The sequence below is a fragment of the Falco cherrug genome, chromosome 4 (genome assembly GCF_023634085.1).
Source record: "Falco cherrug isolate bFalChe1 chromosome 4, bFalChe1.pri, whole genome shotgun sequence".
Classification (NCBI taxonomy): domain Eukaryota; kingdom Metazoa; phylum Chordata; class Aves; order Falconiformes; family Falconidae; genus Falco; species Falco cherrug.
The window spans coordinates 48,776,521-48,800,770 of NC_073700.1; the positions used below are offsets into that span (position 1 = coordinate 48,776,521).

The following is a 24,250-nucleotide window of genomic DNA, read 5'->3' on the forward strand; positions in this document are numbered from 1 at the left end:
TGCCAACGCCGCTCGGGCACCGCCGCTGCCCGGTACGCCCGGTGCCCCCTGCCCGCCCCGATCCCGCAGGGTCCCCGCGTTGCGCATGCGCCGGCCGGCGCGGCCGTAAGAGGGGCGTCGGCACTGCAGCGCCCCCTGCTGGTCGGGAGGAGCGCGGCGGGGGCCCCGGCGGGGAGTGTACCGGGGTAAGGAGCACCCGCGGAACCCCGCACCCTGCTGCGGGCTGCCGGCCCCGGGCTGCTCCCGGGCAGAGGGCCGTCATACAGCGACAGAACTCGGGCAACGATGTGTCCCTGCCTGCCCTCATCGCCCCCGTACCACATCTCGGGGGTCCCGGGGGGGTCCCGGGGTGGCCGCACGGTGCTGCTCCGCACACGGGGCCTCATCCTGCAGCCCCGGACTGTGCTGCTGGGTCCCTCTGGGGAGCCCAGCGGCCCACCTGCTCCTTGGGCCACAGCGTGGTTCTTCGTGCCGCAGCAGGGCAGAGACCAGGATAATCCTGCCGAAGGGCACGGAATGGCTGTGCCAGGCCAAGGAAGACCCCACACGCGATTTCAGGATGGTTTCTTCCAACCCAGCGTGGGAAGGAAGGGCCAGACTCCTGTCCAATTGTCCCAGCAAGTTGGGAATCTCAAGCTCTGTGCGGTGAATAGCATTACCAGAGTTAGGAACAGGTCAAAGGGAGGTTATGCGCAAGGACAGAGGGACCCCAGATAGGAGGAATGTAACCTCCATCTCCACAGCATAAATATTTTGCTGGTTTTTCCTTCTTTTCAGCACCGCAGGAGGCCACTGCTCCACCTCCATTGGCTGCAGCGTAAGAATGCTCACACAAATCCAAGCTGCTCTGTCCCCATGCCACCTCGCCTGGCAGCTACGGTTGCTGCCAAATTCTCTCGGCACATCCCCAGCCCACATGTCCCCTCCACTGGTCACAGGCAGGGACTGGCAGGATGGTGGTGGAGCTACACCCAGGAGAGATTTGGCCCCCTGCTCTCCTGGTGTGACAGGATGAGTTATCAGCTGTTGGGGTTTCCATAGCAATCATTTGAATTTTTAGCACCAATACTGGCTTTTGCCAGACTGGAAGGGAACACTGGGGAACCTGATTAACATACCAGCCTGCCTAGGAAACTGACTAATTGCCTTTTTGTTTAATTAGCTTATGAGGTTGATGACAGGGAAAGGAATGTGCTGGAAAACCTCTCCCAGTGCAGCATTTCACCCTGACTACTGGGGTTACCTCCTGGTAACTCAGCCGAGAGCTGGTGAGGACCCCGCTGAGCACTTGCTGCTTCAAAATGGAGCAGCCAGACCCCAGGGGGAACAGTATCAGGCTTAGGAGAAATAATTTCTACCTACAAAGAAGGTATTTTTAATAAGAAATGAATTATTGGAGAGAACATCTCCTCTTGAAGCACCCATGGGGGGCACAAACCTGTGCAGGAGAGTTGAGGGATCTCTGGGCCACCATCACCATGGAACAGTTGGGTTTGGCCAGAAGATGCCACACGTGCCATGGCAGGGAGCATGTCTGCAGGGAAGGCACAGTGGGAGCTTCTCAAGGCCGCTGAAGCAGGCACGCAGGGGCAAGTGGTATCCCTTAACAGAGGCCATTGGAGCATTTGGCAGCTCTGGGGTCCAAGATCCAACATGAAAAGTTCAAGTTCAAGTGGAGGCAGCTGTGGGGTGAGGAGAAGGATGGATGGGTTGGTGACCTGGGGGGTTCTCTTAAGGCACCCATCCAGAACCACGCTTGGGATTTTCCGCAGTGTTTTCTCTTCAGAAAAGCCCCCAACAGCCACCTGCTCTTCCACAGCATTTCTCAGCAAAACCAGGAGTGATTGGATCTGGTGCTTGGCAGTTTCTGGACAAAGCTGCCGCAGCGTGCCAATGCCACCCAGGGCCAAAGCAAAGCCCCTGGCACCGGGCTGGGAGCTGGGGGGGGGGGGGGGAGCCCTTCCCCCAGTGCCACCCCCAGGGCCCGCTGCCTCCAGCGCAGCCCTCAGTGGGGAGGGCCAGCAGGGCCCGGCGGAGAGGCCTGCACAAGGCAGCGGGACCCCGGGCAGGCCCGAGCCGACACCTGGCGCGGTGGGGCCTGGCCTTGGGCATCCACCTGACGCCATTTTGGGGGCACCATACACCGCTCCCGGGAAAGCCGCGCCGCCGCCTGCCCGCTGGCTCTCAGTCCCACTCGCCGCGGGGAGCAGCCCCGACCCCGCGCCCGTAGAGCATAGCGCCGAGGCCGCCGCCCCGCTTTACAGCGGCGCTGGCCCTTTAAGGGCGGCGGGAAGGCGGGGCGGGGCCAGTGCGCATGCGCGGCGGGGCCGCGGCCCTCGAGGAGAGGAGGGCGCGCAGGGATTGGGCGGCGCGCGCCTGGCGCGGTCCCTCCCCTGCCGCGGGCGTCACGTGACTCGGCGGCGGCTCCCGGCGCGGTGGACGCTGGAGGCCAAGATGGCGGCGGAGCTGGTGGAGGCGAAAGTGAGTGAGCCGTGCCCCCACCCCGCCGGTGGGGCCTGCGCCGGGCCAGGCAGGGCCGGGGGGGGGGCGGCTGCCGGCCCGGGGGGACCGCGGGGGGGCGGCCGGCACGGTCTCGGCCCTGGCCCCAGTGGAGAGAGCCGGGGGGGCGGCGCCCCGGGACTGCGCCCCCTCCCCCCCCCCCCGCGTTTTACCTCAGGGGCTGCCCCGCCCCGGCTCTGGGCCTGGCCGCGGCCCCCGCCGGACCTCGGGCCTGGCCCGGCCAGGCTCGCCGCTCCGGGGAGCCGCCTGCCCCCAGGCCGCCGCACCGGGCCCCGGCCTCCCCCGCCGTTAATTCCCAGTGGTTAATTAACGCAGGTGTCTCCCCCGCTGCCCAGCGGACCTCCCTCCCCTGCTCCCCGGGCCTTCGCCTCTTCCTCGCGAAGGCCCGGCCGGTGGTGCCCGGGGCCCGGCCGCTCGCCTGGGGCCGGCGGGGGGGCGCGGCTGGCGGAGCGGGGCTGTCCGGACGGGCCCGGCGGGAAGGCTCGGGTGATCCTGGCCCCGCCGTGGCTGGGGTTGGCAGCGGGACGGGCAGTGCCCGGTGCAGGGGCAGAGCTCCCGGCTCTCTGTGGCGGGGAGGCTGGGGGCGGCCTCCGTGGCGGGGTGAAGTGAAAGGTCTTTGCAGCAAACGTGCCCGAGGTTGTGTGGGGCTTCCAAGGCATCTTGTGCCTTGGGGGTGGAGAGGCCCCCTGCTCTGCCTCGGATCTCCCCTTTTCGCTGTTCGCTGGCACCTCTCTGGGAGCCAGGACTTCCCTGTGTCCTGCTGTCGGTGCCCAGCAGTGCGGAGGACCAGCTGGCGGCACTTGAGTGGGCTTCATCTAACAACATCGTGAGGAGGCTGGTGCTGAGGGCGCTTCTGGAGCAATGCCAACGGCTGGGAAGTGTTTCGTGCCTGCAGGATCAGCTCATCGGTGACGATGTGGCTGGATGGCCGCACAAATAAGATTTGGAGAGGCTTGTTTTAGGAGGCACTGCCTTTCCTTGCTCTTGGGCCCCTCTCAGTGTTGTGTGCTGAGCCCAGGACTCCGGAGGAGGAGATGCGCTTCCAAGGCAGCGTGGTTGCCCCCGTAGCGGGTGTTTGATGGGTTCTGTGCCTCTTGCACGCCAGGTTTCCTCAGGGGGAGGAATAGACTTTAGCATTAATGATCTCAGTGGTGATCTCCCTACTGCTCATATTATCATGCAGGTCCAAGCCTCAGTGACGTTCTTTTTTGTCTGAAGCTTTTTCTTCTGTTACTGCTTAAATCTGGTCATCCTTCTGGATCTTAAATTCTTCAAAACGTAAACTGCAGAAGGCTGCAAGCTCAAACTCTGCTTTAGGCCCCAACAGTCCCAAGTGACCAGTGGTGTAGGAGCAGGGAGCGCAGGAATACCTGTCTGCTGCACTACTGTGACTTCCCTGGTGCCATGCTGTTGGTGTGCATTGCTGCCTTGATGTGTTTATCTTTGCGAATATGCTGTTTATCCTCAAAGTGTCTCAGAGGGGACAATACGCTTCTCCATTTTGTAGCTGAAGAATACTGAGATACAGAAACTAGATTTCTCAAAGATTGCTTGGGTGGTATCTAGTGAGGAAGCGATAGGAATCGAGATCTCTTGAATCCTGACTTTCAAGCAATTAAACATCCTTTCTCTCCTCTTTAAAGTTATCTACCTTTTTTCCCTCTCTCACCAAAGGTATTTTGGGACACATCACAGCTACCAAAAATTTTATCTACAGACAGTGGTGTTTATGTAACATCTTTTGGGCTTCCAGAAATGACAGATTTCACGAAAAAGGAGAAAATAAAATGGCATTTTCTCTCTAGTCTAATTCCCCCACATGCAAAAACAGCTGTTAAATGTTTCTGGAGTTGGTAGTAATTTAATTAAAAAAAAAAATATCTGTATCTGCTTTATTGAAGGAAATTATAAGGCTACTGTTAACTTCCACAGAAATCCTGACTTTTATGCTTTTTTAAAATTTATTTATTTAATCCTCAGACAAGAGTGAAGTATAGGTTGGGGAGGAGAGAGACCTGCTGTATCTCTGCTGCTTTGGGGTTTTTTTGTTGTTTTGGTTTTTACTGTGAGGTGGCTGCGTTTCTTCTTGAATTCTTGTGTTTCCCACAAACCAGGAAGGATATTGAATGAATACCTATCAAATATATTTTCAGGGCAACTTGAATTTTCAAAGATACGTACTTGATAAGCTTGTCTTGTGCACTCACAAGGCTGCTTTGTCGTAAGAGAGAACTGAAACCTAAGTCTGACCAGGCTCTAGCAGTAATTTTAACAGAAATAATTTCTAGTTCTTAATCTGATGAAAATTTGTTGAATGGTATAGTATAGTCTCTGAATTTGCTGACAGTTGCAGGCCACCTGAGTTTCCACAGCAAGAGAGTAGATTTTTGAAGATGAAGGTGCTATTTTACTGCTTATTGAAACACTGAAATTGGTAATACCAGTGCAACAGCAAGGCGGCTGCTGGTAGGGATCATGGGGGAGCACTTGGCAAAGCACCCAAATAGAATTTGGAGGCATTGTTCTCAGGGAAACATATTTCTCTCTTTAACAGTCTTTTAATGTCTTTCCATAGCCTAAAATACATTATATGTTTTTAAAGATCCTGTATATGTTGAAAGGTTTCTGAGGGTTTTTTGCCTGTACAGAAATACAGTGCGAAAGGGTTGGTGGCCCCAGTTCACTTAAATATCACCTGACTTCCAGTTCATGTTCCCTTTCTTCCTTTGCCTTACACTAATACCATTTTTGATGAAGTTTTTATTACCCAAAACTGCCTGGGAAGTTTGGATGCTTTGAGCCTCTGTGGTAAAGCAGTTGACGTGCTGTTTTGGAGGTGGGCCTACTGTTGGAGATGTTTTCCTTTGTGGCCACTCTTGTTTCCAGTCAACCTGTCTTGAGTACGCTTAGCATTTATGACAAATTATTTTTGACTAATTTGATGATTATCGTGGTGTTCCTCTGATTTTGGTGATATATCAGTTGATGGTCTCCTCTGTATTTGCTTTGCTCAAACAAGTAGCTAGGAAATGGGATGCTAATCAGGTGAATAACAGCTGATTTGAACAGAAAGTTTGGTGTCTGTCTTATAAGCAATTTATTTTTTAGTATTTTGGATTCCAGTTATAGAGTATAGTGAGAACTGACACTTTGAATTTTTATAACTGTAAGAATGTTCTTAATTTTTTATCCCCTAGAACATGGTGATGAGTTTCCGAGTCTCAGATCTTCAGATGTTGCTGGGTTTTGTTGGCAGGAGTAAAAGCGGACTTAAACACGAACTAGTCACCAGAGCATTGCAATTGGTTCAATTTGACTGCAGCCCTGAGGTTTTCAAGAAAATTAAGGAGCTCTATGAGACTCGCTATGCCAAGAAGAGCTCTGAAGTCGCACACCCTCAGCCACAGCAGCACCGGTCTCCTGAGGCACTCTCCATACATTCATCGTATGACCGCGGGAGCACCGTTGCTCGGACTTCTATCTCCACTACTAATATTGACTATCCTGCACTCTATGGGAAGTACCTTAACGGACTGGGAAGGTTGCCACCCAAAGTTGCAAAGCCTGAAGTTCGACTGGTGAAACTTCCCTTCTATACAACCCTGGATGAACTGCTGAAGCCAACAGAATTAGGTGAGTTTTCAATATGCTGGTGCATTCATGATGGATTCGGTCCGGGAGAAGAAAAATGAACCTAGTTTAAGTGTCAAAAAGGTGACAGTGTTTTCAAGGATCTGTGTGACAGAAGGAGAGACTGATTAACATGGTGGTGAATGCCCACCTCTCTCCCCTCATGCTTAGAATTTAAAGAATATTTAGATCTAGGGTTTTTTCCCTTGCTGTAGACCTGAAACACGGTCACTTTGAGATGTAATTTGAAAGCCTGTCTTGTTTGGCTGTGGTTTACATATCCTTCATTGGAAATACTGCAATGTTGCGAATCATAATCTGTCTTCCATCTCTGTAATGTGGCAGTATATTGAGGAAAATCTGTGTTGGTGTCGCATGTGTGCTGGCATATTCTACACTAATGCTGTTTTTCAGTGCTTAAAATACCTGACTTAAAGCCCCCTATGGATGAAAGAGGGTGGATGTGCACATGAAATAGTATTTCTGACTTTTTTTTTTTTTTTGTGCTTGTCATAATTATTTGTGCATGATGGTGTATATTTTGAGGGGCAGCTAGGCTAGGAAAACTGGAAGAGGTGATTTCCCCACCCCTAGGGTTAGGAGACTGATTTTTCATTGTCTTAATTCTAAGAAACAGCGAGTGTTGTCACTGATGTTAAATATAGCGTTCTTGTAGCGAAGACAGTGTATACGGAGGAGAGGTATCACTGTAGTCTGCTCAGCCTCAGTGTCTCATAAAGTCAGTGTGGTAATATCAGGCTTCACGACTAAATGAACCTAGAGCTTGGGAAGCTGGTCTGGCTTTGCTGAAAAAAATGTGCATGTGAATTGTAGGGGGGGGAAAAAGATGGAGATGTGATTGTGCAGGTACAAAAAAAAAGGACTAATCAGACTTTATGTAATTTTTGTCTTCATTTGGAGGCATTAAATATGTTACTGCTGTGACCATTAAAGTCATTGACGGGTGGCTGCCACTGTAAAGCTAAAAAATTTTAAATGCTGTTTGAAGAATGGGTTAGTTCAGTCTTAAATGTGGGATGGTGTTTGTTAGTCAGAAACGCAAATGTAGTATTTTGAAGGAAAAGAAATTTTTGAGATGTGGGAAAATCCAGTGATAGGCAAAGAGCTGTGGTGTACTTACTGTGATTAACAGATTTTGTTAAAAGTTGGCATTAAATCTTCTACATCAGATCAGAACCGAGGTCTCATTAAATTTAGTATCTCACCTCTGTTAGCTGACACCTCCCTCGGGTCAGCTTGTTCCCTAAAGCATATTTGACTCATTCTCCCTCTTGATGAGAACGTTTTCTGCTTAATGGTGGTGAGTAGCTGGGTATGAACAGATGTTCAGTCTCCATTGTCCCAGTCAGCTGTTCAGAACCTAACAATGTCTTCTAGACGCTTGTTTAATTTTCCCAACCTGGTGACCAGTAACTATTCCTTCTGCCTATGCCGATGTGAATAATAAGCATTTGTTTCTCTGTAAAACTGGGGTTATTTCAACACTTCATGGGTATCAGCTGCTCCCCATTGCTACCTGGAACAGCCAGGTGCTGGAATAACTTCCACATTAGAAGTTATGCTTACATGGGGCTCTGCTTAGTGTGGAAGGATGGTAAGACAAAGCGCTCTGAGGAAAATCAAGTGTTTTTCCATATGGAAGCTGCATAGATCCATGCTTTGTTGCCCAGATTTCCCATTCCGTGTCTGGACCAAGTGTAAGCTTCTCGTCAGCCTCAGAAACTCCTTAATGGTGGATGTACCTGAAAAGAGATTTAAGACCTTGGATCTGTTTAGAAACACCCAGATGCTGTTGTAGTACCCCATTTTGCTGGGCTACCAAAGAGGTGTTTTAAGCGTATAGCTGCGGTGGGAGTAGGGGAAGGTTAATTTATGTGTTCCAGGCTCCAGTTGGAAGCATCTTTCGTAATAAAAAGGCTCTCTTGCTTCTTTGAGGCTATTGCCTTGAGATCAAAGGTGAGGATGCCTGATTTGGTCTGTAGCCAAGCAGATTCCCTGAAGAACTATCAAATTACTATTATACTCATAGACAAAGGTGGCTTCAGCTAAAAGCAGATAAATTAGGTCCGTTATGAACCAGCTAATGTCTCATACTTGGTAACTGCGCACACAATTTAGGTATTGAGTTTAGCATCTGAGTTATCTACATGAAAACAGCTTCTGCTGCAGCTTTCTGGTTTGGTCTAAGGATGTCAACATGAAAGAATTCTTCTAATTTACTGAAATTGCCGCAATTCTCTTGGGTAGATAAGGCTTAAAATTAAGATTGATCAGATACCTTTTTAGAGGGAGTGAATACTAATATCTTTGCTGCACTGTATTTTAAGTAGCTAACAAGTGGAGTATTTGTGTGAGCTCTGTGGTTTCTGAGCACCTTGCTGATAAGTGTACTTATCCTCTGGCACCTTTTTGGGTAAAGCAGTGTGAATACAGTTTTTGACAGTAATGGCATGCTGTAAGGCATTCTGAATGATTTTTTTTTTTGTTGTGAATGTTAGCTGTGGCAGCCTGTACTTGCTGTAGATACTGAAGCTTCTGATCTTCTCCTGGAGGCACACCAAAGGAGAGCTTGCAGTGCAGCTGTGGGAGCACAAGGCCATGTAGTCTGGGAGGTCCTGCCACTGTCAATGTAATCGGGATTTGTTTTGAGTTTTTCCCTTTGATAACACCTGTCTTGCAGCGTGGTGTTGGTCCCCTCTCATGTGTGGGTGGTAAAACTGCTGCTCCAGTCCCCTCCTCTGAAGCTGGACTTTAGTGACTGTAAACAGGGCCACCGATTTTGTGGCAAAGCCAGCTGCCTTCTCCCAACTGCAGGGCAAACACGGCTGCATTGAGCGATCTCCAAGGAATCCCCACAAAAGCACATGCTCACACTTGCTATAGCTACCTAAACAAACCGTGGTATGCGTTAAAATGACTGCTTCTGAAAAGATGCCATACCAATCAACTTCATCTCCCCAAACCTGCACGAACACCAATACCCTTCAGTCGAGTCAAAGTAGTTCTGATAGCCAAGGAGGAAAAAAGAAAAGCCCACCCGTATATTGTCTTGTGCCCTGAGGTGGGCTCTTCTGGAGGTGTGGGGGTGTGAAGGAGGACTCACAACAAGCTCCCCAGCCCTACAGAAGTCTCCTGCCAGCAGCTCATCTCTGCCTGATCAACCTTTGGGATCTCTGGTCACAGTGATGACAATATGATCGCTCTTTCCTGGGGGTATTAATGCTTTTAGTGAGTTTGACCAATAGGTATAGTAGTGAGGAATGTTACACCTTAAAATAAAAACAAAACAAACCAAAAATACACCTTGGTGCAGGTAAACCCTAAAACCCTGAAATCAGTGGCAGGTCTGGCCTGCAGGATGGAGAGCTGCTGGCGAGGTTGCCTTCTCAGAATGGGAATCATTTGCAGCTACGTTGAGCTAAAGTCTTGAATATGGTTTGCCAAGTCCTTTTGGGTTTTGGAAGTTTCATGTCTTGACTCATTCTGAGGACTGCTGATCGAGCTCAGTCTTAAAAATTGATTTCCTGCTATTGTCAGCTGTTAAAATAGATCGATCCCAGCAGCGGTCTTACAAGTCCAGGAGCTGAGCTGTGTGCTGAGGCATCTGTCCTGAAAAAAGGATGAAACTCAGTTATCTTAAAATATTTAGCTTTAAAAAACTGTGAATTTTTTTCTGGCTGATCAGTAAAGAAATGAACAGCTGATTAGGTACCCTAAAGTTGTATCTCCTGGAGTTTGGGCTTATTATATCCAGCATTAAGATATTGAAGTATTGGGTCTTGACGCAGGTCTGTCCTGGAGAGGTTTTTCTTCCAGTCTCTCAGGGCATGCTCTCTTGCTCTTTTCTCCAAAGCATCCAGTTCTGATGGCTGTTGGCAACAAGGTATGAATGGACACATCCTGAGTCCATATCTTTTTGATTTCCCTTCAGCTGTTTCTTGTCCAGGTAATGTTGGAGTGCTTTATGTGACTCTCCAGCAGCTTTCTGGAGCACAGTTGAGAAGTACCCCTCGTTTTTTGCCGGGAGAAGAGACTTTCAAACTAAGAAATAAAGAAAATGGGGAGCACATGCCGCTGCTGCTCATTTCGCTTCACACACAAAGAGGAGAGCTAGTAAAGTAGCTGAAGAGAAACATCAGCACCTGACTGTATTTTTTGTTCTCCCATAACGGTGGTCGCACAGTCAAGCTGTGTAGCCCATTGGCAGCTGATGCCTTGCAGCCAGGGCTGCTGTACAAACTTGCCATCACATCCAGTATGTGGTAGTGGTAGTCTTTCAGCCTCCAGCAGTACTCACTTCAGGTGTTGTCAGCAACTATTTGGTGTGTCACAGAAGCGAGCAAATTAACCTGGTTTGCAATTCAGAAGTGTGCTGGTTTTGATGCTAGACAGTTTTTCTGGCAAGGTGATAGTAATTTTGGTGGATACTTCACAGGGTTTGACTTCCATCACTGATGGCATCCTTTGATGGTGCCAGCCAGTGTTGTGGGCAGCCTGCTTTCAGCCTTTTTTGTGCCCCCCCCCCCCCCCTTTTTTTTTTTTTTAAAGGAAGAGTGGGCTGATATAAATGCAAAATAAAACATGAAAAGCTTCTCAGTTTTCCTAATCACGTTTGCTTTGTCTTTGTGTAGCTGAACAATCAGCAGAACAGCATATCTATAGACAGTTATTTAAGCAACAATATTAAAACAATTGTTGTTGTTCTTAATTAATCACTTTCTAAAAATAAGTCTTTATGAAATGCTTTACTTCTCGCTGGTTTTGGTCAAGAGACATCTGGATGGAAAATGGAATTAAATTAAAAGTCCATAAAGATACCATTTTTTTTATTATTTCTGAAAGCACCTTTTTCATTTTAAAAGCTGAGTTACCAAAGGAAAGTGTCTGTAGTCAGTGAATCAGATTGTCACTGTGTCTTCCAGGATCTTAGAGCTGCTGAAGTTTTATCCTTCCTTCATCTCATCTTATTCATAGACAATAAAGTGCACTTTCCTACCTCTCAAATTCTGGTATGTTGGCTTTGAATAAACTAGCAGTTGAAGTGATGCAAAGAAAAACACCCAAATCTTGCTAAAAAGGAGAAGAAAAAAAAAAAAGCTGTTTTATCACTTCGTGTTCTTTGTGTCTGTCCTGTGACTTTCACCAGCTCAGGGTCACTTCAGTTGGAAACGTGTACTGAGAATAAAACTTAACGTGTTTGAATTTATTAAAAGGTATGGAGCAGAAATCATAACGTAAGTTCTTCACATCTCAAGCTTCATTTTAACCATGTTAAATGCATTTGACCTTAAAATTATCAATGGATAAAAAGCCACAACTAATGCTGGGTTCTCTGTTCAGTATTTCTGAAAGTGAACTGCTCTAACGCCCTACCTATAAATACACCCTCAAGGTCACCTGTTTGTAAGTCATGTTTTGTCTCTTCCAGCTGTTTTCTGACATGCTTTTTTTAATTATCTAAGCTGATCTTTTTGTTGTTGTTGTTTCCTTTCTTTTCCAGAATCAGACTGATCAGTCTGGTATTTTCATGCTTTCATGTCATGCATAGGTTTCTTCTTCTGCTTCTAGTTCTGGTTCTAGTCTCCACATTGTGATATCACTTATGGTTTGTTCTTATGTGAACACATGATTGTTGGCTCATTGATTATTTGAGGGGAGGAAAAATAAAAAAGAAAAAGCAGGTCCACAGCCACTGTGGACTGTTGGTGTGCTAACTAGCGAAACAGGCAAGCAATAAATGAGCAAAGCTGTAATCAATGGTAGATTTACCAAAACACATGATGTTTGGGATTCTTGTGCAGAATGGGAGGAAACAAGACTTGGAAATAAACATAGCTCAGAACATAAAAAAATCACCTTGTGCTTAGCAATGCAAGAAGAACTAGATATTATCAGTTTGACGTACAATCTTTTTTTTTTCCTCTTCAGTTCCACAGAATAATGAGAAGCTTCAGGAAAGTCCATGCATTTTTGCATTAACACCAAGACAAGTGGAGTTGATCAGAAATTCCAGGTACTTTGCATTGGGTATTAACAGTTCAAGAAAATGTAGCTGTATAATTCCTCCATGTTCCCTCTTTGTGGAAGCTTTTGTTCTCTGCAAGGAAACACTGTTTGTTTGAAGATATTAGCAAACAGGCTACTTCTCATGTGAAGCAGATAGCTCTGGGGGAGGTGAGCTGTACAGTTTTACCCATCTAAGTCCCTAAGTTTCACTTCTGCTCCTCTAATCTTGCTTTTGAATAGTCCGTTTGGGCAGGAAAAGCGGTATGGAATCGTTGATGACCTAAATTCTCTGTTGAGCTTGTGTTGTGAATATTTGCAGGTTTTTCTTTGCATGAAAAGTTCAAAAGCTATACATGTAACGTTGTTTGCATCTGAAAGAAGGATTCCTTGTGGTAAAGGATGCTATAGTAACTGCATAAGAAAACATCTTGCACCGATTAGGATTTACCCTGACCTCTGTCGTGATACAACTTTTGATTCACACAATGAAATGCCTAAGAGATGTCAGTGCAGGCAGGAACGCTTCCTCTTTTACTGACCTGCTCCCTTTGTCCTTGCTGCTGTGAAAGGACAATGATGCAGAAGAGGTCCTCCAAAGCTAAGCGTAAAACCTTTTAAATATTTCTCTTTATGGTAAAATCATACTGTTATCATAGAGTTGGAGAAATATGATGTTTCTTGAATATCCAGTGCTTGATTACTGTTGTGATCCCAGTAGGTCAACAGAAGCAGTGCATGGGAAGCTGTTTGAAAACTTAACAGAAAGGAAATGATATACTACGGAAGTCTTTAAGGGTGATAAAAGACTACACGTGTTGTAGCTGATTCTTGATGCTCTTTTCTCCATATATTCAGACTTGTGAGAAAAATTTCACTGTCAGTTACACGACTGAAATATTTCGTATCGGGAGTCACAATAAGTTTTTCCTTGTCTTGAATGATCACTCAGTGCAGGTCCATCATCTTCCACTGCTTGTGGGTGGTATCCAGATGTGTTCCCCCCAGATCTAAAACTGCCACATCAGCTCCTGTCTGTCAGCTGAACTGAGGTTCCATCCCTTCCACTGCCAGAATCAAAACATGTACGCTAGAACACTGAACTGGAGTGGGAAACACTTTCACAGGCAAATCAAGAGTAATTTTGGGATCTTATCTAATGGCTTGTGTCCTGTGCAAAATTAGAGTATGTTTTACACTTTTGTGTAAAGACTCCTAATAAAATACCCTTTTTCTGTGGTATGTTTCTTTCCTGATACCACTTGAAATCCTGTTATCAGTAGCTGACTGAAGTTAGCAATATTCACAGTTGTTCTGCTGGTGCCATAATACTTGGTTCCTTGATTTGCACAAACACCTTTAGCTGAATAATTGAACAAAGGGAATCTTGAAAGAATGCTGTCAGATAGACCTGACCTTAAAACCTAGTTTTTGTAAATGCTTACAAATCAGCAAGAGGATGCCGAGCAAATTGATACCTTTCACCCAACACCTTTACAGTTTTGAAAACCCAGAGAAAGGCTGTAGGTTGGTGCATTAGGAAAAAAAAAAATCACAGGACCACTGATAGTTTCAGGGAGAATTGTACAATTTAAATAAAATTCTGTAAAGTAATTCTGTTAAAGGTCTCTTAAAAAAAAACAACAAACAAAAACTAAAACTCTTGAGCCTGGCAAAAGCGACAGCTGATTTTGGTTATTCTGGGGGATTTTTTGTGGGTGGTGTTTGTTTGGGTTTTTTTAACATAATTAATCTGAAGTTTCTGTTTTTTCTTTAATTTACTAGGGAGTTGCAACCCGGTGTGAAATCGGTTCAGGTTGTGCTAAGGTATGTCTGAGCATGGGGATGATGTAACATCAGGTAGAGAACAGGGGAGGAGGGAATGCACTACCAAAAGTAACTTTCAGTGTGGTTTTTGTAGCTACCAAGATAACTTGCAGTAAGTTGTTTGCTCACATGCCTAACGCAAGCATCTTAAACTCTGCTTTCTAACCTCTGCCTACGTGTACTGCTTGAGTTAGTGCTGCAATAGCAAACAGCAGTGTGTCAGATTTTGCTGCCCAGGTATGGAGTCTGCATCCGATCTGGGAGAGCCGAGTGGAATTGGCTTTGCTTTGGCCAGATGAGGGAGCATGGGTTGGTGTGGTGATGGTTGGCTGCTGGTACCTGTTGATGTGCAGAGAGCTTTGAACATGCAAACCGCATGGGGATATTGAGAGATGTGTCGTTTCTTTACAGAATCTGTTACACAGACACTAGTTCTCCTCAGGAGGATCAGTACCCTCCGAACATTGCAGTGAAAGTGAATCATAGTTACTGCTCAGTGCCGGTAAGTCAGCTCAGCCAGAAGGTGTGACATTGCAACTTTGGAAGGACTTGTGTAATTTAGAAGGAAATTGGTTTCCTGATGAATGCAGACAAGAAGCCAAAGTATAAAAGTGCAGCGCTTAGTTTAAAGCTATGGATTAGCTATGTTGCTAATAAACTGTTCTTGCAAAAAGTCTTGTTCCTTTTTTTACTTTGTGCTTGGTCTGACTGTTCAGCTCCCTTCTACCCCCTCCTTGAAAACTGTAGGTGAGTAGAATTTAGCAAAGCTGATGAATAGATGTACCCATGTAGAAGCATCAAAAATTTATATATACTTAATCTTTCTGCCTTAGGGCTACTATCCATCAAACAAACCTGGAGTGGAACCTAAAAGGCCCTGTCGTCCCATCAACCTCACCCATCTCATGTACTTGTCTGCAGCGACGAACCGCATCACCGTTACCTGGGGGAATTACGGGAAGGTACGTGCCAGAGGAGATTGCACAGGACTGCACGAGCGAGTGCACAAGAGCAGCCTCGCTCATTCTTTCCCTTTCTTGTCTCATAGAGCTATTCCGTGGGGCTGTACTTAGTGCGGCAGATGACCTCAGCGGAGCTGCTGCAGAGGTTGAAAACCATTGGGATCAAACATCCGGAACTCTGCAAAGCTCTTGGTGAGTATGTCTGCTTGTGAGGTGGCTCGGGGAGGCCCATTGTATGCCTGTCAGACTGCAGCATTCCTAGTAGCCAGGCTGCTCAAAATGTGCTTGGGATCTGCTGCCAAGTTTTATACCATTTCTTTTATCTGGTTGTATAAAAACACTTTGTGTTTGAACAGACCTGTGAAGCTGTTATGTCAGTCGTGTGAAATTGCCCTAGATCTGTGTGCAAGTGCAGTGCTTCTGCAGTGCGTGGTTCCTGTGGCTCTGCAGAAGCCCTGAATCACTTTAGTTGGATTTAGAATTTGTCCCCAGGTCGTATCGTGGTGAGTGCCGCTGAGGGCCAGTGTCGTTCTGACGCGATGCCTTCATGCCTTCACCTGAGTAGTTATGAGCTGGCGAACATTACCACAGCACCTCGGCCTTGACCCGCACTATTTCCAAAGGAGATTTCTGGAGCAAGGGATCCTGGTGAAAATGTCCTGCTGCCCCCAACCCCCTGTGAATCGTAGGGGCTGGCAGTGGGATTTCACCACCAGCACTTTCATATGCGTTGAAAACTTCAGAGAAGAGATGATCCTGAGAGATGCTTATCCTAGACCACTCAGGTAAATCATTGTGGTATGAGGCAAATGCAAAACATTATTGAAAATGAGGGGAAATTACCTTGCTGAGGTAGAATCTGACTTGCAGCTCATGGGTCTGGTAGATTTCCAGTTATTTAATGTTACTGGAGAGAGTAGAGAGAGCATTCTTACTGTTCAGTGCTGCATGGGAGAGCTAAAACAATGGATCGTTAATGGTCTTTAAAACATACTATTCAGATCATGGACAACTCTTACCAATTATAAGAAACATGATCTTGAAGGTAGATTGTAGTTCATAGGGGAGATGATGATTTCAGGCATGTCCAGTCTTCAGGCACCTAATGCATGGCTGCTTCTGCCAAACTTTTGATCTTTGTGTGAAATGCAGCATTTCTGCAGCAGATGCTGAACACTTCTGTATCTCTGCGCCACACCAAATAGCGTCCACGGCAGTCTTGATCATATTAGACCACTCTGACAGCTAGCACTTACCTGTTGACATAAGAAATGAAAATTTCCATTTGTTAAATATCCACCATTCTCAGAAGCTTGAGGCTCTGGCTGTGCTCCCTTTTTTGCCGTTCACCAGAACCTTAACTGAATTGAGCAGAAGCTGGCTTTTGAGTTGTCCCGAACTGCAGAGGATCCTCTCATTCTCTGACACTTCTTGACACCAGGCTGAGCAGTCTGTGCTGTTCCCTTCAAAGCGAGCACGTGCAGGATGGCCACTCAATCTGAGAGCGGCAAACAGGTTCTGAAAGCAGCTTTCTCGCCTTTTCCACTCGGTAACAAGTGTGTGCCTCCAGTTCTGCTGAGTTAGATAACTAACAGCTCTGGCTGGACTTCAGGGCAGAGGCAAATTGCATTTAGTGACCTTAAATTTAACCAAATAGGAACGTTGTCTTGTTTCAGTTCCTTTGGCCTAGTTACTGCTTGGAAGTTGTTTGGACATCTGAAACTGGCAAGCACGAGTAGCTTGTAAACTTTGCTTTTATAGCTCTGGTCTGTTCTGCAAATGTTTCCATATCACGTTCGTTGCAGCATCCCTCAGTACTCACTAGAGCTAGCCTTTGACTTTGGTTGCATCTCAGGGCTGACTCATCTTTTGCATATGCTTCTGTTGACTTCTGTATAGGAACGTTGTCTGAAAGCAGAGGTGCTTACATACATGGCTGTGGGTCCAAAAGCAGTCTTAAGGCATCTTGATTCTAATCAGGAGGTCCTAGAAAATGCCCATTTCTCATTCCCATGCATCATAGTAATTGATGCACACAGAATGCTCTTACAAAGAACTTTACGAAAAATTAAGCCTGGATGAAAACACTCCTAATGTGAAGAAAACAACACCAAATCTTGTAATCTTGTGGAAATTTCACATCTGAGAAGTCACTCTTTAATTAGAGCTGTGTGTTGCAAAACTGCATGTAGCCTCATTGTCTGGAGACATCTTGTTATGATCTGAAAAGGTCAAAATAAATGGTTGACTTGCTCCAAAGAAAAATGGTGATGGAAGTGTCAAAGGCCTTTTCAGACAGCAGTGTTAGCAGCAGCTACTCTTTAGGAGTTGTGTAGTAGTGTAAAGCTAATTTTTTATGGTGATTCTGCACCTTGATGTGGGACCTGCACATCTGCTGCTCTTTTTGATTTGCCTGCAGCTCCTCTGGGTTTTCCTTTCCGGATGCAGCAGCGGGGGCAGGGTTCTCTACCTCCTTTCCTAACATCTGATTCTTTCCAAATACATGCTGGATCGCTGCTTGTGACTGTTTTTGCATGGCTGCCTTGCTCTTTGAGCTGTCTGCCCTGGTACCTCTGGGTCTGCTTGTAGTTCCTGTGAAACAGTCTGCTGGAATAAATGAGCTGGCCAGCATATAAATGGAAGAGTTACAGCCTGGTAGCACTAAAAGGAGGCTTGTTTATTTGATGGGGTAATGATGGGATGTGGTTTCCTGTCAATTTGACTGTACCCCATGTTTGCTTACTTCGGGGAGGAGGAGCTTTTTCTGCATTTCAGGGGACAGTTAACCCTGTCCTATTGCCACTGATCTCAGAAGGGAATAAAATCCATGATCCTTATGCTAATAACCAGTAAAGTCTAAACTGACTTCGTTCCCGAAGTCCTGCCATGTGCTAGAGCTCTATCCATCCATTCTTTCCCTCCCTGTGGGAAGTTCAGGTATGTGGGTGTCTTAGTCCCGTCCAAACTGGGACAAAGTTAACTCCCGGTTTGCTCCATTGGTATGGTATTAACACGACAAAGCTGGTCAGCGGCATGATTTTGTCTGTGTACCCCAGCTGCGAGCCTGTAGCTTGTAAGTAAGAGGTGGAAGCATTGCTGAGAGAGCGTTAGCAGTAGCTAGCAGGTAGCATGCCCTCGTCCTGACGCCTGAGTCGGTTCAGCCTCCTTCATTTGCTCTGCCTGCATGGGAGGCAGCATGTGCCGTTTGGCTGGGAGAGCTGGGTCGCTGGGACGGGAGGTCTGTATGAAAACGTGAGCTTCCTGGTCGACCAAGAAGTGTGCTCCAGCTGGGCTGTAGACCACGAGCCGCCTCGCCACCCGTGAGGTTTTTTGCCTAGCCAAGCAGCGCCTGCACTGAGCGCTGCAGGTTGCGTAAGGCTGGTCCAACACAAACGGTTTTCTGTCTCTGATGTCCTCTGTCCCTGGCTGACAGAGGTTGTCATCTGTGGGGAAAATGACTCATATGCAGCCAAGGGCTGTCGGTGAGCTGCTTGACCTGTACTACATGTTTCTAGGGTCTGAGTTTGCATCTGTTACATTTTGTGCCCTCTACTCTTACTGCAGTAAAAGAGAAGCTGCGCTTGGATCCAGACAGTGAAATTGCCACTACAGGTGTTCGTGTCTCTCTTATCTGTCCGGTAAGTCTTGGCAATATATTTTAGTCTGTTTTTGTCAAGAAACCCTATTCTGCTGCCAGACCAGCTTCGCAAACTAACGAACCTTTTTGCTTAGGAGGAGAACTGTCTGGTGATTGCTTGGGTGGCTTTTATCACTGATCTTCTCTTTGGTTCAACAGCTAGTGAAGATGCGGCTGTCAGTCCCGTGCCGGGCGGAGACCTGTGCACATCTGCAGTGCTTTGATGCAGTCTTCTACCTACAGATGAATGAGAAAAAGCCCACATGGATGTGCCCTGTGTGTGACAAACCAGCACCCTATGACCAGCTAATAATTGATGGGTGAGTCCGTACTGTCCTCAACCCCTTTCTTCCTCTGCTAGGTGTGACATCTTGTCTTTTGGTCTGTGCCTCTGATTGAAGCTCACCTTGAAACAAAGTTGGAACCTTATTCTGCTGGCGCATAATATTCTGACTTTAATCGTCTTGGTGTGTTAGAGCAAGACTGGACTGTCTGTTGTTCTTAACTTCTTTGGATTACACTACAGCATGTTGAGAATCAAGCACTTACTGCCTCACTTTTTTCATCAGGCTGGTGAACCCGCACAACTAGCCATCCTGGTTGACAGATACCATGCTGCATGGAATAAACCACTTTATGAGCACCTGATAAGATGATTTTTGATAGGAAACATTGTTCTGTTTTCTTGTTGGTGTGAGGCGCTCATCAGCTCACAAGCGGTTCTTGGCACGCTGTACATTTGATTGGGGGACCTTCTGTGCCAGCTTGTAAACAGAACGTCCAGCCCTTGAGGTAGAGGTACAAATGCAGTATTTGGGTTTTGTACAGTCTGTGTGACTGTTGCAGTACAATTTATATGGCCGTTGTGAATATCTTAGATGGGAAGGATGCCTCGAGCGGAGCTGTTTCTGTGTTTTGCATGCCTGCAGGGGAAGGAAGCAGGAGGTTCAGATGCACTGGAAGGACAGAATTAAAGCGCTTTGGATATATTATCCAGGCTAGAGGTTTTGCAGATCTACCTGGGGTCCCTGGGCCTTCCACCCTGGTTCCTCTGGAGACACCCAGTGTTGGTCGATCCCTGTCAGCAGGCTGAGCCTCTGCAGCAGGACCTTGGGGTGCTCAGGGGACTCCCTGCTGGGGTTTGCCATCCCCCTTGGTGTGGGAGGGGACACCGGTGCACTCGTCAGATGAATGGGGCGTGCTGGGAGGGAGCAGGCGTTTGGTACAGCACTTTTAGAGTGGGGTTGTGAAGAGCAGATGGCAAAGTTTTGCCCCAGCCCTGTGTTTCTGTCTGGCTGCCATTCAGGGGCTGCTGTCTGCCCTGTAGTGGGCCAGAAGGACGGAGCCACACCAGCATCCCCATCCTCAGTGTTCCCAGCCAGGCAGCCCCTGTCTCTTCCGTGTGAGGGATGTTCTCTTTCTACTGTCTTATTTTGAATGTGGCATAGCTGGAGTAGTCCTGTAAAAGCACAGGAGGGAATTAAAGCAAAGTAAATTCCAAACAGCATTTGGAAAAGGGTGAGGCAAGAAATGCATGCCCCAAGCCCTGCCAAGAGTTCTCCGGCTGTGAACTGGGGAAAGGTTGCTTTAGACTTGGCACTCAACTTGTCTTAGTTTTCAGTCCGTACGGGAATGATGTTTCCCATATCTCTGGACGAGAGTTAGCTTGCTCTGTGTTTTTAACAAAGAGAGGAGCAGAGGGCTCGCCATAAGCTAGGAGAGCTGGAGTGCTGCAGTTCAACAGTACAAGAACATTTTGGAGGTGATGCTCGTATGTCTGAGTGAGGTTTCATCCTGGAAAGCCTAAAAATGCAGCTGTGTGCCAAGAGGATTAGCCTGAAAAAAACAGGATATCTCCCTCTCCTTGTTGCAGACCCGGTGGATGGTGTCCTGTATGCAAACTGCAGAACGAGCTAGGCTGACAGTAGGGGCCACCTGAGGCAAGCCAGAAAGCTGGCAACGATGCTCGTCAGCTCCAGAAATGTGGGTTCCAGAGGCTATCTCTAGAGAAGAGCACAGTAATTTGCCTGGCTTTTGTCCAAGAGTAAGGGAAGGAGCAAGGAGTGAATTTAATGTGAACAGTGATCTCCACCTGACCCCGAGAAGAAGCTTTGTTGCCTCAAAACACAGGGAGCCTGTTTTATGGGCTGGGACCACTGATGTCCATAGTGGTGCTAGCCAAGCTGAGAGCAACCCTGAGGACTGGTGGAGCAAGATGCATGGTTCTTGGCTTCAGGAAAATGATCTCCACCCTCGTGGCTTGTTTAATTGATCTCTAATGCAGGTTCCCTCAAAAGTAGGAAGAGTTTAGAGGAATTGTTCAGGTGCATCCAGCTCCCTTGGCACACAAGGCAGTGAAGTGAGCAGACAAGTCTCCGCCTGGGTGGTATATTCCCAGGGCCAGGCTGATAATATTCTGAGCATTGCTGCGTTTGTAGGTACTGATTTGATCCAGGAGTTGTGGCTTTTTAGACAGTCTGAAGCAGCTTAGGCAGAGATAACCTGTTTGCTTTGTCCTCCAGCCAACACAGACAGGAAAATCCAGTTCCTTTGAGATCTCTAACAAGGCTGCTGAGACTGAAGGGGAAGGTACGAGGGGCTGGATTGTGGAACCTCCACAGGTCAGCAATGCATGTGTCCCTCGAGGAGGAGGAGGAGGCCGCCACTAGTGAAGGCTCAGCAGATTTCTTTGTCCCTGCTCTGCAGTGCTCAGGACTGGGTTTCGGTGCCAGTTCTGTTGGATGAAGGTAGTCTTCAGACCTCCCTGAAAGTAAGCGAGAGGGAACCTGGCAATCACAGCTGGATGCTGTTAGTCAAAAAAAGGGGTGTAGGCTCCTGAGGAGGTAGTTGGTTGGTCCAGTCCAAGATCCTCTGGGCCTTGTCAGCTTTTTTGGAATCACAGCCTTGAAGGCTGGATGACAGGGCCATCTGTGGAAACACATTTCCTACTTGAGCAGGGAGAAAGCAGAAACTTTATCCCGCTAGTGTGCCACAGATAGTTTTCTTCAGCTTGTAAGATGTTTGTTGTTAGTTCTTCTTTATACTGAAGGGAAATGCTCAAGTCCAGGAGTGAACAAGGCTTTGCAGAACTGTGGTTCCAGTAGTGTGTCCGAATAAACATACCAGGCAAACGGTGGGACGTGTCAGAATAAAGCAGGTACCTGGTTCCTGAGACACTGAGCAAGGGCCTCGTTCTGGTTAGTGTCTGCAATGAGAGGTGGCTGACAGCGAGGTGTCTATGCTGGGTGTGTTTTCAGTGGTGAACATGTTTTGGGATTTGGGGTTTTTCTGTTGCAGGAGGCTGCTTATATTGCTTTGGTGGCTGCTGTGGAGCTTTTGGGAAATAAAAATAGGAAGGAGGGGAAGCGCTGCTTGTTGAACTGCTTTTTTCCTAATATCCTAAGATATTTTGGTTTTTGCTAATGCCTTGGTGTGAACATACCTGCACCAGCCCTGACATAGCTCTAGATGGGGCATCAGACGTCTGGCTGGAAGCGGTACCACAGACTTGGGAAACTGGGTGAAGAGGCAAAGCTGTCTTCTAATTGTACATAATTAAAATGTTAGTTCATGGTTCAGGTACGTTGTCAGCAAGGACTGGGACAGTTTGCACTGTCAGAACCTGTGCTTGTTTTATGGGAAATAAAACGAGCCCTTGACTGCAAGGGCTATCTGTTTGGCAGCCTTCTTCTAACCCCAAATTTCTTGTAAATTTAGGGCTGTTTAAGGTGAAGATCCAGGTTGATGGCCCGTCGCTAAATGCATTCTGCTGATTGCTTTGAGCTTAATAGATGGCATCTTTTCTCCTGTCCAGGCTGCTGTCAAAGATCCTGACGGAATGTGAAGATGCAGATGAAATAGAGTACCTGGTGGATGGCTCCTGGTGTCCCATCAGAGCCGAGAAAGAGCGGAGCTGCAGCCCTCAGTGTCCAATATTAGTTCTAGGTGAGCATCTCTGGGGCTAAAGACTTTAAATTACTGTAGGAAATGGGCCCAAATTGCAAAGGTAGAGTTTCCTGACTGGCTTGGGAAAAGCTGAGTGATACCTTAACATGAGTTTGACTCTCGGAGAGCTTCCTGTGGATAGCCCCTTCGGTTTCAGCCTCTCCAGGAATGAGCAGCCTCCACCAGGGCGCATCATGTCCCTGCAGAGGAGGGCCCAGCCCAAATGGGGTTGTTCAGCGAAGCTGGGTTGTTGGTGGCTTTGAACACGTTTGTCATATTGTGCACCTCTGCAACGACCCCCAGAATGTCATCGGCAGGACCAGCCCGGAACAGCACTGTATTTTTGTGGGAAAAGAGGATTTTGACGAGCAGGGCTGTCTGTGGGGCAGCCTGTGCAGCTGGGCCCTCTGGCAGGGGCGATGTCTGCTGGTGGGGTTGGCGGTGCGGTCGTGCAGCTTCTTGCTTCGGCTGAGCCGGTTCCTGGTTCTCAGGCAGGTGCCTTCCGAGCGGGTGGTGCAGGTGCCGTTGGGCGCTGTAGCCAGTTCTGACCCCAGAGAGAGCATTAGGTTTGTGGCATCGGCTCTTTGTAGGTGGCTGCTTGGATGCAGTGTGTTTCGTGTGCCCCTTTGCCCTTCAGACTGGACATGAGGAAGCATTTTACCGAGAAGGTGCTCAGACACTGAACGGGCTCCCTCGAGGCAGGCGATGCCCCGAGCCGCTCCATGTTAAGAGTCAAGTCAGCCAATGCCCTTAGTAACGTGCTTAGCTTTTGGCCAGCCCTGAGGCTGTTGGCCAAGGTGATCGTTGTAGGTCCCTTCCAGCTGGGCTCGTCTAAGTACCGCGCAGCAGTGAGAGACCAAGAGTGCCAGGGCGTCCCCTGAGCCTTGACCAGTCCTCTGTTCCCCCGCCTCTCTCAGGTTCCTCAGATGTGAACGGGCTGTTGCCCACTCCGAACAGTAACGGTGAGAATGGCAAGGCCACTGCAGATGTTGTGGATTTAACACTGGACAGCTCGTCATCGGAAGAAGAGGAGGAGGAAGACGAAGAAGAAGATGATGATGATGAGGGACCCCAACCAAAACGACGCTGCTCTTATGAGAAAGGTTTAGTTTCTGCCTGCTGACTGCGGAAGCAGCTCTGAATCTCAGAATGGACAGACTTGAATACTCTGGTGCTTATTAAACTGGAGGAGGGGGAGAATGTCCTCTCCCACCTCATCTCCCTCCCTCCCTGATCTCCTTTTGACTTTCCTATTCCAAATTAATCATTAAAACAAGATAAAGAGGAAGAAGAAGAAAAAGAAGAAAAAAACCCACCAAACCACAAACGAGAAACAAACCATTGAGCTGCTTCTTGGTTGGAAAATGACCCCACTCAAAGCCTGACCCCGAACTGGAGTCGGAAGGAAGGAAAGTGTCTTAAGCCAGGCGGTCGGGTCTGCAGCTCGCTGCGCTCCGCTGCCCTTCCCTGGGACGGTTTGGATGGGTGGAGTTCACCTGCAGATCTACAGGACATCTAACTCCCGTGCATCTCCAAAGCTGTGTGCATTTTTATCGTCTTGTTAAATAACCATTCCTTAATTAATCTAAAGTTTTTGCTGGACGTGTGAGTCCGGGGTGGGGAGGGAGGGGGGAGTGGGGAGAGGGGCCGGAGAAGGGTGGGTGGGCGCGGGAGGTTTGTATAACCCAGCAAGCATAGAGGGGGA

The 24,250-nt window shown here is 47.7% G+C and overlaps 1 protein-coding gene across 1 annotated transcript; it reads left to right on the forward strand.

Moving 5' to 3' along the window:
* Positions 1-2,335: 2,335 nt before the first annotated feature.
* Positions 2,336-23,924, forward strand: PIAS4 (protein inhibitor of activated STAT 4). Its single transcript, XM_055706959.1, has 11 exons — positions 2,336-2,481; positions 5,718-6,153; positions 12,100-12,184; positions 13,960-14,001; positions 14,413-14,503; positions 14,835-14,963; positions 15,050-15,155; positions 18,528-18,601; positions 18,760-18,920; positions 22,415-22,545; positions 23,463-23,924. Exons 1-11 carry the CDS (start codon positions 2,455-2,457, stop codon positions 23,666-23,668), a joined length of 1,488 nt encoding a protein of 495 aa, XP_055562934.1. The 5' UTR covers positions 2,336-2,454; the 3' UTR covers positions 23,669-23,924.
* The last annotated feature ends 326 nt before the right edge of the window (positions 23,925-24,250 follow it).